General features: G+C 34.0%; 1 protein-coding gene across 1 annotated transcript in view; it reads right to left on the reverse strand.

Annotated features, from left to right (window-relative positions):
- The window catches only part of LOC113230410 (transient receptor potential channel pyrexia-like), a 59,063-nt gene extending 43,980 nt beyond the window's left edge, over positions 1 to 15,083 (reverse strand). The window contains exons 1-2 of the mRNA XM_026464326.1: positions 15,060 to 15,083; positions 8,960 to 9,083 (exon numbers count right to left, since the gene is read on the reverse strand). Of these exons, the coding sequence (XP_026320111.1) occupies positions 8,960 to 9,083; positions 15,060 to 15,075 (140 nt within the window). The 5' untranslated portion in view covers positions 15,076 to 15,083. The remainder of the gene's footprint in view (positions 1 to 8,959; positions 9,084 to 15,059) is intronic.
- Positions 15,084 to 15,880: the final 797 nt, after the last annotated feature.

Genomic DNA, 15,880 nt, shown 5'->3' on the forward strand with positions numbered 1-15,880 from the left:
GGTAATGATAGTCCGTTTCAAAATTTTTGTGTAGGTTTTATACAGAGCCTTTCTATTTTGTAATTCATACGTAACGTTTGTTGTTCATACGTAATTTTCTTTTAGTGATACAGGACTTTCTTATTCCCTTTAACAGCCATGTTAAATTCGTATTATCATGAAACATTTTGACTTTAATCTTTGGAAAACATAAAAAGCTCGGACCAGGCATAAGATTCTAAGTAGAATTTATATTTAGTAACATTGTCCACTGAAAAGTATCTCTTCATTTCAAACCAGTGCGTAATTGGTTTTTGACGCGAAGTTATAGGAAAAGTTATAAGTTGAGCCGTGTTGTGGTCTGATAAGCAGACTGGTAATGTTTCTCCAACAGCATTAGTAATACTACTAGCGATATGATCTATGCAAGTGTTTAAGCGAGTCGGTGTGTACATATGTAAGTTCATATTCTAGCTTTCTAACAAAGTTTCTAGGTCTCGTGATAATTTATTGTCAGTTAATGTACCCACATTCCAGTCACCTATCAATATAATTTTTTTATTCGTTATATTTTTTAGTCTATCTAGTAATAAATCTAATTTTTCAAAAAATATATTAATATTTGAGTTGGGGATTTTATATATGCAGATTACTTACAATTTATGTTGCATAATTTCAATTCCACAGCATTCAAAGCTTAATTCCAATGCAAGATCTTGAAGGAATATTATGGGTCTTGCCTCGATGTTTCTGTCATGCATTATACACACACCCCCTCGTCTCTTATTATGTCTGCAGAAAGACGAACCCAGAGAAGAACCCTTTAAATGTATATTTGCTTCATTATTTCGTTTAATGAATGTTTCTGATAAACAAAGAACATCAATTATTTTTTTGTTATTACGTAGGTCTGATAATGTGATTTCCAACAAATCTTTTTTGCTTAAGAAACCCGCTATGTTTTGATGCATGATTCGAAAATTGCAATAAGTATCTATAAAAAAAAAAGGAGGAATCACAAATATCATTTATCAACAAGCTTAAATCTTTAAAAATTTGGCGAAGACATGTGTTATTCGAACTGCCCTTAAAAACAGTAAACATGCGATTATCGTACGTAAGATTCTTGTTCGAGTCCAGTAGATAAGCAAATTCATGAGTCAAATTATCATGGTAGAGTAAATTGTTAAATGTGCCAACCCGCTTGTTAAATAATAAGCTTGTATTCAACCTGTGTCTGAAAGTTGGTAAACATATGAACACATTGGTATTTTGAATTTGTAACAGTTCAGTCCTGAGCATATTAACTAAAATTTTATAGTCCATACTGGTTTCAAAATTCTTTTTCCCCCTCATTATAACGCATGAGTTATAGAGTGTATAATTTTTCACTTTCTTCTCTAAATTTGTCAGTAGCTGCTGAAGTCCTACATTTGGTGTCAAGTAATGGCAAATTTTTGTGTTCTGGATGGTAGATGTTGCTGTCGTTACAATCTTGTTTCTCTTATTGCTGCTAATAATACACGTATTGTGTTGAATATGTCGAGTATCGTGTTTTGGCGGAGTCAGGCCAGTAATTAACGTACTTTGCAATTTTGGTGAACTAGTAGCGCCATCTTGCGGGGAGTAGTATTTATTATTATTCATAGTTATACTCTCTGAAGTTGAAAAATTCAAAGTTTTTCTTTTTAATAGGAAATGAAACTGTTTTTTTGAAAAAACAAATATACGCGATTTAAATCCGGAAAAACAGTTTCATTTCCTATGTGCAGGGCTGGGCAAAATACATGCTACGTCTTAATTGAAATACTAATTACAAAATACTTCCTTATATGTATTTAAAATACGAAATACCAAATACTTTCTTGAGGTGTATTTGAAATACAAAATACAAAATACTTTCATGGGGTGTATTTAAAATACAAAATACAAATACAAATTACAAAATACTTTATTAATATACCTATCGCAACATGTGGAAATCAATAATTTCCTTCAAAGTTTTTTCCTCCCACAATACATATCTTTAAAAAATAGTTTTGTTTATTAGAAAAAAACTGTTAAACCAATCAATACAACCATACTACAGAGCACGTAGTACGTACAATTATTATTAATACTCCCATACAAGACGAATACTTTATATGTGTGTAAATGCCGTTCATATAACACGTTCCCAACACAAATTAGAAAGAAGTTTACAAATTACAAATTAGGTTCACTAAAATCATAAATTCACAATGCCGCGCCGTTATAACCCTTATACTACTCTAATTATTTTTTTTGTTTTGGCTTCTGTTCCACTAAGGACTATTCTGCTAGTGTCCGGGTTGAAAAACTACTCTAAACTACTCTAACCTTAGAGATTTATAACCCTTAGAGGGTGGAAAAAAAATAATGGAAAGGAGTTGTCGTAGTAGTTGCTGTAGTCTCTATCTACGGAATAAACGTACCTACCTAAACCAAAATTGTACCACACAAGTGGCGGATATAGTGTTGTACCATAATCATAGATAAGTCAATATAGACATGCAAATGAATGGTTTGAATGTTGAAACTGATTTTTCTGTTTGTAATAATTACATTCTTGCTTTGATTACAGTAAACTGTACAAATTATTTGTACATTAAGATAATAAAAGTTTAATTAAAGTATATCAATATTCCATTTGGGAATGTTTTATGTCATGTGGGAGTTTCTGGAAATATCTTATGGGATTTTAAAGTCATTATTTTGTATTTATAAATGTTCACATATTACGAAAAGTGAATTTGCACAGAAAAAAATGTAATTTGAGAGTATATTAAAAAAAAGAAAAAATTGTAATCTAAATCTGGAGATCGCTACGCATTTCCAATCTCAAGATTGATAATAGAAAGAAATTTTTAAAAGATTTCCAAATAATGTAAGCTGTTTTGTATTTATGCATTGGTATCGAATTAATATCAGTGATTTTGATTTAGGTGAATCTTTAACACTTCCTTTTAATTTTTGAAATAAATAAAATTACTTATATAATAGTAGTAAAGTAATATTATCGATAATCATACATAATATTAATAATACGTTATTTGCTTAAAACATGGTATAACAGAAGATGTAAAAAGAGATAGTGCCAGTACTAACATGTTTCGCATATTAAACAACCATATATTAAACTATGACGACAACAAAAATGTCATAAGAAATGTCACTCATGTCATGTCACAATGTTACAAATTAAATTTGCCAAGAATGATTAAAATCAAGATGAAATTTTACGTCTTATTTCCTGTCAAATAATTTATTTACCTGTGTCATAAAAATATTTTCATTGAAGCACTTACTTCGTTTTAAACAAACATGAGTCTAATAATTTAATCTCGAGCTGATCACATGTTGGCCGCTATCAATTTCGTTTTATGGAACTGAGAGTTTCAGTTAACAAAATTAAATATAAAGTTAGTTACCTCTAAATGTAACGATGGAATTGCATTATCATGTAATATATTACATGCATGTAACTATAGTTACATTCAAAGTTCTATTAAAATTTGCCTCTTCAAAATGAGGCGGACAAACGAAAATGGTATTTGATCCTATGTTTATATTCGGCAGACCTATAATTTCCAACCATTTTACTTTATTTTTTGATTTGTAGGTAACCTTCAAAAAAAATAACAATAGTGAAATAATAAAAACCTCGTAGTCAATTGTTTTAGTAACAGAATATCGATAATATATATATGCTTACAAGAACAACACTATCTCAAAATAATCGTTATCAACAATCATGAAAATATATTAACAAACAGGCAATCTGTAGTTACCAAAGCCAAATTCGGGAAGATTTATGAATAAACTACTTAAATGAGTCTAATTACATGGAGATATTTGGGTTATTGTATGATTTATAAATCATCAATCAGAAAAAGGCAGAAAAATAACACATGCCGGTGTAATGTAACATCGGTTGATTTTCGCTTTTTCTACTGCACCCCTTAATGCTGCTGCGACGCATTTTTATCAATACTTAATCAATCTTCTCACTGTCAATATTTTGGTCCATTTCGTTACAATTCTTGCGAATAATTCACTAAAACATTTGGCCAAACATTGGTTGTCAAAGGAAAGTACATCAAATGTACTTCCCTTTGACAACCGGAAACGCTTATCAAAGGGTATTACAAAAATGCCAAAATGAGAACAGTTGGCATTTAAGATGACGTTACGTATCTTCGATTCCTGTGTTTGTCACTTAGAGGATGGAAAAAAATAAAAGAAAGGAGCTGCCCTAAGTACAGAATCAACGTGCATATTACCAAAATTTGAAAGTTACAAATGGCGGATTTCTTTAGTGTTGTACCATAATCTATCGATAAGTCATTATCGACATGCAAATGTATGGCTTGAATTTTTGTTTCTTTAGTTTACTGTAACCAAAGTATGCCTAAACAAACACAAGTCTGATAATTTAATCTCGAGTGGTATATTATTATAAATGTCAACACACATTTTTAAACTTCAAAAAAAATTTATTTTCAACATTACAACTGGTAACTTATTTAGTAAAAGTCACCAAACTGCTGTGCAGTTTGTTAGCGACATGCGCATTCTTGCTTACTTATACCTACTTTACTTGTATTTAACATTACGTAGTATTAATTGTACTTACTAAATAAAATATAAAAATTACTTTAAGAGGTACGCCTTTAACCTACATTTTAGTACATATTTACATATAATATTTTTCTTTTTGTTATGAATAAACTAAAAAAAAAAAAAAAAAAAAACATAACGTCTTTTAACTAACCGTCAAGTACAAGTCTATTCAGATTTCTGCGGATTCTAGTATTCCCGTTAATTCCCGGGCTTTCTTAAGCAAATGAATCTATCAAGCAATTTTAACACAGAAATAATGGAAGTAGTTGTAAAAATCAATTATCGGAAATCAACAATTATCATGTACTAGCTTTTCCCCACGACTTCGTCCGCGTACAGTTTTTATACAAATGAAAAATATTCAAGTATGAACCAAATCGCACCACGTGTTAAAAAGTTACCATACAAACTTTATTACCCCATTTCGCCGCATTTTTTAAAAACTGTCATGCCATTTTTTTACCATTTTTATTGTAAAATATTTATGCAAAGTTTCGTCTTTGTAATTTCAAGGAATATTAAAAGTTGCAAAAAAGAAATGACAAAAACGAACGTGGTGGATGCTGATTATTCCAGAAACAGAACAACATGACATTTTGTTGATATATAATATATACTTCTTTATTTTGTGTTTTGATTTTTTTTTGAATAGAGAGTTATAAAACCAGTATGCATTTCATATGCGGACGGACTAAGGTGTGAACGCTATTGGTCGAGCGCCTTTGGTTTGTGATAAGCCGAATGAACTCTTTTCTCACGTTGGCGCTCGCCTTCACTCGGTCAGCTAGGCGAGTGACACCGAACAAGGCAAGGCAAGGCAAATAGGCTGTCTATACGTTGGTATGTTGTCATTGTATTGCAGGCTTTAAAAAAATAGTCTTTTTTAATAGTTAGAGTTGTCATTGGGAAAAATCAGAAACGAGTGGATAATTTTGTTTTCAGGAACTGAGAATAGCTAGTAAATGAGTCTTGTTTAATCTAAATTGAACACAAAATTATTTACCAATAAACCTAATGATGGAATAGCATTGTCATGTAATCTAGTTACATTTAAAGTTCTGTTAAAATTTGACTCTTCAAAATGAAGCGAACAAATGAAGATGGTCTTTGATCCAACGTTTATATTCGGCAGTCCTATGATTTCCAACCATTCTTTCTTCCTTTTTTCATTTGTAGGAAAACTTGTAATAATAATAATAAAACAATAAAAACCTCATAGTGAATTGTTTTAATAACAGAATATCGATAATATGTATGCTTACAAGATCAACACTATCTCAAAATAATCGTTAACAACAATCATCAAAATATACAAACAAACAGGCAATCTAAAGTAACAAAAGCAAAATTTGGCAAGATTTATAAATAAACTACTTAAATAAGTCTAATTACATAAAATATTCGGGCTATTGTGTGATTTATAGACAAAAAAATAACACATGCCTGTGCAATGTAACATTCGATTGATTTGCAGTTTTTCTAAAGCCGCATCCTTTAATGCTGCAGCGTCGCATTTTTATTAATACCTAATTATTCTCACTGTCAATATTTTTGTCCAATTTAATTATAATACATGTGAATAATTCAATAATACATTTGGAAAAACATTTGTTTTATTTACAATAGGATGTACTTCCCTTTGACAACGGTATCATGTACTTGAAATGGCCACGGTTGGCATTTAAAATGACGTTACGAATTTTCGATTCCCGTGTTTGTCATAAATCAATGTTAGTCCTATCTCTTTTGGCTTACGACGGCACGCAGTAGTTAAACAAAGACTTATTGTCTTTGTTTATGTTTCAACATCTAAATGCATCATATACATATAACGTCTGTTATCAACTTCAACTTCAACTTTTGTATCTATGGCTCCGTCGTTTTGCGCGACGATTTCGCCAACGTCAGGGTTGAAAGACATGTAGAGCGGTGGTGAGATAGATTGCCGGTTATTAAAATACTTCATAGATATGTCAATAAAACATATCCTTTGGTTTCCATAGTCAAGTTTTAACCGCGAAAATCTTTTCGAAAGGATGGTAATGTCAAAGACGTCAAAGTCATCTGACTTTGACGTCTTTGACATTACCATGCAGTGTTGCCTATATTTTCCATCCTTTAAGGCCTACACACACACACACAGACACACACACGTCACTATTGAGTTCAATATCATATAAATCTATGCACGTCACATAATAGGCTGTACATTGAAAAAAAAAAAAGTATTTTGTTGAAATGTATTTTACAACGAAAGGTATTTGGAATACAAATTACAAAATACATTACGGTCAGGTATTTAAAATACCAATTACAAAATACATTTTTAGGGAGTAATTGAAATACAAATACAAAATACGTATTTGTATTTTAAATACGTATTTCAATTACAAGTAATTCAAATACTGCCCAGCCCTGCCTATGTGTAACAATCGCGAAAATTTAAGAATTTTTCTTTTTAATTTATTTTTATTCTTTTTTTGACTCGAGCAACGACTAATGGGAGTAAAAGTATGTTTTCTGTTATATTCTATGCATAGTTGCTTAAGTTGTTTATTTTGTAATTCCCGTTTTTGTAGTTGTTTTTGTAACTTCGCGTTTTCCTTAAGCAAATTAATAATTTCGTTGTCCGCTGCGTCCAGTTTCTGATTCAGCCTATTTCCTTCAGTTTTTAAGTCCTGTAAATCACTTTCAAGACAAAATCTAGGCCCGGGGCAGCTTCTATTTAAGTTAATTGAGTTTGATGATATCTCAGTTTCTTCGTCATCTAAAGAGCTGAAGGAGTTCTCAGTAGATACGTTTATGACGATTTTTTGCGATCTGTAACTTCTTCGTTTTCTTTATGAAAATCCAACCAACATGATTGACATTTCCAGGTTTTTTTTTATTATCTGTAGTCATCAGGTGAAATCTTTGACATGAGATATTTGCGCATGTTAAATCATTATGTCTTGTCACAATTTACACAAACTAGAAATTCTCTACCATTTATTTTTTGTTCACATTTATGACGTCGTGTAGTAATTTTTTTTCTAGCAATACTTGGTTATATAGTTCGGTAAATTATCACAAGATGTCACTGCTTTATCTTGTACAATAGAAAGTTCGGTACTGGTTGCGACACGTATTGGAAATTTCGTGTACTATCTTCGGTTTAAAGCGACATCTAGTTGTTGCACTGTGCAACTAGTTGATAAAATCAAACGTTATCGCTCGTGTGACGTATTCACAGCTGATTGGCAGTTGATTGACAGCTGTATGTTGTTTACGTTTGAAATTTAATATTGTAACTGATTGAGGATCACCAATTTTGAGTAAATTTCACTATTCTTGTACAGTCTTGGGTTACATTATGTGTGTTATAGTTAAAGTACTCACTACAATTGGAAATCCCTGGGTTACAACATCCGTTTACACCAATTTGCACAATAAATAACTGGTTATGAATTGTTTATGAATTAACACAATATACGGTAAAGTAGCCGTTCAATCTTTACATAAACACTTGTACTGAATATTTACACTGCATATTTACTGCAACTGTTATGGACAGGCGTGTAGCTTAAAATCAGGCACACATGACTCGTTCGCCCCGTCACTTGATATATTAAAAATAATACATTATAATATGTTTTACTGCGTGCGTGCGTGTATGGGTGCGTGCGTGCGTACGTGCGTGCGTACGTGCGTGCGTACGTGCGTGCGTATGTGCGTGCGTACGTGCGTGCGTACGTGTGCGTACGTGCGTGCGTGCAAGCTTATATAAAATTCAATGTACGCGTCTTAGAACACCACTCACTATGTAGATATAACAAGATACATATTTATTCAAGTTGGCGTTGATGGATTTGACTAACAAAATATAAACATTATTGGCCTTGGTGTGACGAGAATTGTGATTGAAATGACGTAATTTACGTTAGGTTGATGGCTGTGGACCAATGATTGACAATGATCGGAAATGTGTATGTAAATTTGACATAGCATACTTATATAAATAGTGATTAGTTTACTTGACAGATATAATCCTAAAGAAAGATTATGGTATAGTATGTTTTATAAAAAGGCTATTATAATTATTACTAAAAAACCTAAACTGGAATATCTCTTAATCTCCAGTAATGAACATCAAAAATCCACTAATTGATGAACACACAGTAATTGACGCTTGCCAATAATAAACGTGTTACTATGGTAAAACGTGTTTCACACAAAACATCAAACAGTTGATTGGAAAATGACGTTTTATTCCGAATGTGTGTTCAATGGATTTAATCGCAGGTATAAATACTTCCTGAAATAAATGTGTTAGAAAAAAGATCTAATACGAAATACTTACTGAGTAGACTCGAATGGTCCCAAGTGAATAGGTCTCAGAGGTCGGGGTCTCTGCGATCTTTCGTCGTCGCCTCCAAGGAGGGGCTGGAGTTTGTCCCTCTCCTCCGACATCCCGGCTTCCACATCTGAAATTTGTATTTAGGTATATTAAGAACAGAGTGATGATCCCAAAGAAATGCAGCAATCATTAGCTTACGAAGGGGGTCAAAATTACATGTATTATCGTCCCAGGAGATAGTGGAGAAGTACATCAAATTAGACGTCAAATACATCTTGAGGGTCAAACTGTTGGAATTCCGCCACAACGTGAAATTGAATTTATTTGTGATAAGAGTGTCAACTGATTATCTGTCGATCTACTTGGTACTTGGTGTAACGGGCTGGTGTCCGCAACTCGACGTCAAGGCGCCTATTTTGCGTGTGATCTGTCGATCTACATAAAGGAGTCGTTTCGGCCGAAAAGCGTCGTATACTATATGAATCATAATTAAGTGTCCATGTTAAGTGTTTAACTGCCTCGGTGGCCGAACGGTTATCATGCCGCCGGACTGCCACGCAAAGGTCCTGGGTTCTTATATTTATTTCTCTCGTGAGTTTGGGTGTAATTTGTCGTTGTCTATGTGTGTGTCCATGGCACCCGCGACACAGGGTTTCCCTAGTTCGGGACTATGAGTGTGTGCGCGTTATTATTATTATTATTATATTCGTAGAGAAGTTTTAGAAGACCTGCTTTAAGAGGTAACAATAAATAATATAAGAAAACTATGTTTTAATTGAATAAAAACAAAGTGATGTTTATTTTTAAGCGAGTACAAAATTTTGTATTTAAAGCAGTTGTTCGAAACTAAAGCCTCTCTACGAATGTCATAGTAAATGTATGATGGGAGCGTTTACTGTTAAATTTTTGGATATTTCGAAAAGTTATTGATGTCGTTTTACTCATTAGGTAACGTACTTTCGATGTTACTTGACAAGGTTTTTGATATTTCTTATATCCACGGAAAAATCTCCTGGGCACACCAATTAATTGTTACATTTTGCTGCTGAGGTATATATAATGCTTTTCTCAAACATTGAAAGGAATTAATAAAAGACTAAAGAAAGGAGAATGTGTAATAGAAAAAGAAAAAATAATTAATGTTTATGAATATTTTCTTTTCTCACTAGAACCCGTTTAAAAAAATATAAAAAACAGATTAAAAAAAACTTCAAAATGCTTTCGTTTATTTTGCCGCCTTTTCTAAGGTATATGGTACAGGCAGTATATATATAAGATCATTGTGTGCCAGTATAAATAATATTTACCTTAAGTAATTAAACGAAAACTTAATGCTCGTAAGAACGCAAAGAATACCATAGACAATATTTTTTTCATTCTCATAATTACAGACACTGATACTGTAGTTAGCAATTGTATTACAAAAGCACACATTACAGTGTAGTCTGCTTGCTTTGCTGCTGCTGCTTGCATAGCTCTTACTTATTTTGCCGGTAAAGAGTTGCACGCTCCATAAATGACATTTTGTGGATTCTGTTTTTGTAAGTAATGCAAACACTTCCGAGGATGTTTGAGAAAATTAAATTTTCATGAATAAATGCACTATATACATCGAGTATATAACCAGACATAGAGACGAAATAATTCCTGGTACCTCATCAGGTAATGGGCCTTATATCAACTCTTGTTTGTGCTGAAATCACTTCATTAGAAAACTGAAATAGTACAGTGCCAACAACTGACCTGTTTGTACGTCTCAGTATATTCCAAAAATATTCTGTATTTATTATATTAAAGATAATATTTCGAATAATGAGGGCTGTTATATTCGGTGGTGTGGGAAAAACAGCAAAACATCTAATTACAAAACAAACGGAACCACATTACATCTGTAATTAAATATGTATATTTGCAATTTTCGTCCATTATAGCAAAGCTCAAGTTAAACTGGCCAATTTGAAGTTAAACCATTGACGACACCCGTCAATTGTTTCGAATTCTAGCTGGCCTATCGGAGCGCAGTTGTCACAGTAATGTTTGGCATAACAGTTTTCAAACAAATAAATGACATTTCGTCTCTATTTCTGGTTACATATTCGATGACTGTGTACAAGTGTAAGAATGTTAATTTTCTTATACTTGACTCTCAAAGACACTTTGTGTACCTTATTGAAATTAATGCAAATTTGTAAAGTTCTCTATGAAACGAATATTCTTTTGTCAATTAGATTACTTAACATATACTTGCAAGTTCGTAAATACATGAAAATGTTACTAAAGGCTTATTATACAGTGTAGTTATTTCGTACTAATTTGCAATTTGTTGCCTTCAAAATCACTTGCGCTATTCGTAAGTTAGGGACGCAGACATTGTTTCCTTTTTGTGATGTCAAGTAACGGGACGAAATCATCTTCAAATTCATTGTCCTGTTCATATTTATCCAGTCATTGCAATTATCTTTGAAGTCTTCGTATTGATGGCTTATACACTTTATTAGGCTTTATGAGAGAGTTCGTCAAGGGAAGTACTGCCACCTTACCTATTTCTGCGACCAAGCAGTAATGTGAACATTATTGCGGTCCGGTTTTGAAGGGTGATGGTGAAATTACAAGCACATGGAACGTGTCAACTTATGTCTCAGGCTGACGGGCAGTGTCAACATTTTTGCGATCTAAACATTGACTTGCAATTATATGGACGTCGGGTCCGCGCTAAAAAGTGTCCGCACTTGTAAGGCGCTAAAATCGTATACAGAGCGCCAAACTCCGCTTTAGTCTTCATTTGTTCTACTGACAGCGCGATACTGCGATGACATTACAATTTAAATTTCGAAAAGGTTGACTTGGGACATTTTATTCGTGGTTTTTGTATTAGACCCGTCGTCCATTTATTTGTAAGTCAATGGATCTAAAGCTCTGGCTGCAATTGCTATGGACATGTATGTCACTTACCACCAGGCGCACGACTTGTTCGTCCTGTCACTTTGTATTTCATGGACATCTTTAATTGTAAGATCCAATGTTTATTGGAAAGATTTCCCTCGTTATCGTTGATCTAATAATATGGACACCGTTACATGTATGCAGATCTTACAGCCTACCACTTTCTACGATCCTGACACACATCTTTCGTCTCATCAAAACAATATATCAATGTTTGTTTTTTTGATACCAAATGGCAGGACGAACATGTCGTGCGCCAGTAGTTAAGCGGCACGCCTGTCCAAAGCTGTTGCAGTGCCACTCAGAGCTTTAAACTGCAAAGATCTGAAAGACACTGCCACGCGACTGTCACAAGTCCCATGTACCTGTAATTCCACCAGCAGCTATACCCTTTACAATAGAAACACAGTAATGTTCACATTACGGCTTGGCGGCAGTACTTCCCTGGACGATTTCTTTCACAAGGAGCTCTCTTGCTACTAAAAATGCTTTCATACATGCTCGTCGTTTATGACACCGCGCAAACATTTGTCTTGTGTTGGATACAAGCAAACCGCAACTAGAAGCAAATATATAAATCGACACACTCGCCGGATGCAACAACTGGACACAGTCGCCGGTTGCCACAATCGCAATTGCGTGGAATTATAATATTTGCCTCTGGTTGCCGGTTGCTTCTATCCAACATAAGACACACGTTTACACAGCGCCTAAAGGTGCTCTTGACTTGGCTCTTCTTTAGGACTTACTAAAATTTGGTCCTGATTAGTTGGTATACATTAATTTAATTAAAAATAACTACAAATTATGGTTGGATTAACGAAATTTCGACTACATACTTGCCTTTGTTAAATATGGAAGATATTAAATCCATTAAGCGCACTTAACTGAAAGATAAGCCGAAACAAGAAAAACGAAACTTCACATTGGTTGAGTTCACATTTTAAAATATTACAAACTTGCGTCTACGCACCATGACAAACATTTGCGTACTAACATATAAGTATAAAAAGAAAACTCTACACCGCTACCAATTTACATATGCATGCCAAAAAATAAATTTTTAGCCTTGCGTCTCATGTATTTTTGACGACCTCGGTAGGACCAATTTGGGAAATGAGTTTTCCTAAATTGGTTCCGGTCTGGTACAGGTCATAGTACAGGGAATTCACTAGTTTGAGACCAGGTATGTGGTGTGGTGATGACTGTCTCGCACTTTATTATTATTATTAGGGTTCGAATAAAGGGTTTGTTCGGGTCTTGAATATCCAAAATGTTCATATTTTTCTATGGGATATTCGTGGATATCGTATAGAAAAGCGGTACGTAAGTCATCAAGGTCGTGATGATGCGACCTCCTTCCATCGTCACCCCACCTTTTTATCACCGTTTCTCTGATTCCTTTATCAGAATCATTCTTTAATTCCTTTGCCTCGTCATGCTCATTTTGTTTAGTTCCGTCATCACTCTCTGCTCAATCGCTGAAGCGAGCAGTGCTACTCGTCTAATTTAGATCCTTTTACTAGTTCCCAACCTAAATCATGAGCCAATTTTAATACCAATGTAACCTAGTAATATTGTATAACACGGCCCTTTCGGGGTAATTCTGTCTCACGTTTTTAGTACTTTTGTAGGAAGTGTTTGTTAGTGAGACGGCACATGTTGTGTGGGTCATGGTTTCCTTGACAGCACAGCACACACGCTTTGTTTTTTATATATGTATGAATTTAGTTCCAAATCCTTGTTGTTATTATTATTTTCATCATTATCTGTATTATTATTATTACAAAATGCATGTGTACTGTGTTCATTATTCAAGGAATAAGTGATTTCTTTCTTTCTTTGTTTTGTAGCATTGTACCTGTTTTTTTATATCCTTTTCTTGTTACAGCCTTCCTTTTTTCTTTCGACTTACTTATGGAATAAATTATGTCGACCGGAGTGTTCTATTTTATTACTTATATTATACATTAGCGGTTTACATCCGAAATTGCATTCCGCAGTAATCCAAATCTTTTTGGTGTTAGGTCAAGTGGTTTAAGAGGAACATATTTCACTTTGAGTCAAATGTTTTGAGTTCTACGAAGAACAGGTAAAGTCTTATAAGAATTTTGAAAGTACACTAATTTTATATCAAGTGACGGGACGAACAAGTCGTGCGCCTGATGGTAAGCTACACGCTTGTCCGTAACAATTGCAGTGCCACTCAGAGCTTTAAATCGCAAAGATCTGAGGGGCACTGCCTCTGCGCCCATCACTCTCTTACATAAGTTGATAATCCCATGTGCAATTACTTACTTTGGGATCAGAGTACGCGATGTTATCTTACATTTATTATATGTACATTATACATATTAAAAAAAGCCCGATTTTGTTGGATTCTATGAGAAAACAATAAAATATGAAACCGACAACTACAACTCTACCGATAACTGCAAATGTAATCTTGTAAACCTATCGCGCTCAGGGTTAAATGATTCACAAGTTGTTTAACGCCGTAATTTATGACGCAGTACATCTATAATAATTTGATTGATCTTGGGTGACAATTTTTACGTGAAAAATTTGAAAAACTTAAAAGTGTGTGAAATAGGGGTTGAAAGTTTGAATGGAAAACCAATCACTTCTCGAGCATGAATCTGAAAATTCATATTTATGCCTTGTGTAATGAAAATTAGTATAAGTTGTGTACAGTAGGCTAATTTCTACTACTACACTAAGCTCGAAATACTTATTCTATGCACACGACGACGTCGCGGGCTCCAGCTAGTTTGTTATAAATAGGTTTATGATGTGCAGTTTGTTGAATGGACATTCAAGAGAGCGAAAGAATCGCCAGAATTGACTTTAACGTTTTTCATAGGATATAAGATCGTTTACAATGTACTTATACATAATAAACACATTTTAGTAGCCAATCTTCTGCTACAAAATGTTTTTAGTAGCAGTAGAGCTCCTTGTGAAAGAGTTGGTCCAGGGTAGTACTGCCGCCTTATTTATTGCTGCCGCCAAGCAGTAATTTCAGCAATCAGCATTACTTTTACTGTGTTCCGGTTTTGAAGGGTAAGGGTGTTGGTGAAATTACAGGCAAATGGGGCTTGTCAACTTATATCTCAGGGTGACGGGCGCAGTGAAAAAAATAACTGAAATAAAATCATACCTTTATTTAAGGCCATTTCCAAGCTAGAGTTCACTTTAAACCACAATTATCATTCGCACATTTCGGTTCTTATTGAAACACGATATAAAGACATTTTATTTAATGGTTTACAAATACCTCAATTAGAACCACACAGGTCAAAAATAAATTTATATATGATTAATAGATGCCAAAAGATATTATTGGCGGTGTATCAGATTATCAGTTCTTAGTAATGTTGTAGAGAATGTAGAGTTTGGAACTTGTAGTAAGGCTCTTGTAATAAATATGTTGTATGTCGTAGTAGTTTGACGGTCGCGTGGCTTGCACACCGGTTGTCATGGTGTCGCCATCTCTGAGGTCTTGGGTTCGAACTCCGGCCAGGTCAATGTAGAAGAACTGACTTTTCTATATTGTCTCAGGTCCGAGTGTTTGGGGTAACGTCGTTGATTCCTATTGCCATAACACAAGTGCTTTAGTTACTTATTATATCTTATCTAACATATGATATATATTATGGACTGCCTAATTGTGGTGGCTAGTTAAAGTTCATGATTGTGGTGGAAATTCTCTGATTGTAATAAATGGTATCCATGGCGATATTCGAATTTCGCTAGACGTTAAAAAATTTTTTTTATGAGACCAAGTGACAGACGGGATAAAAAAGTCGCGTACTGATGGTAAGTGACACTCCTGTCCATAACAGTTGCAGTACCACTCAGTGCTTTAAATCACAAAGACCCGAGGAGTACTGCCACTGCGCCCATAACAGGTAAGGCGGCAGTGCTTCCCTGGACAAACTCTTTCACATGGAGCCTTACTGCAGTTAAAAATATTCTCAC

Source organism: Hyposmocoma kahamanoa, unplaced genomic scaffold (assembly GCF_003589595.1).
Source record: "Hyposmocoma kahamanoa isolate Upper Pololo Valley unplaced genomic scaffold, ASM358959v1 101, whole genome shotgun sequence".
In the NCBI taxonomy this organism is placed as follows: Eukaryota; Metazoa; Arthropoda; class Insecta; order Lepidoptera; family Cosmopterigidae; genus Hyposmocoma; species Hyposmocoma kahamanoa.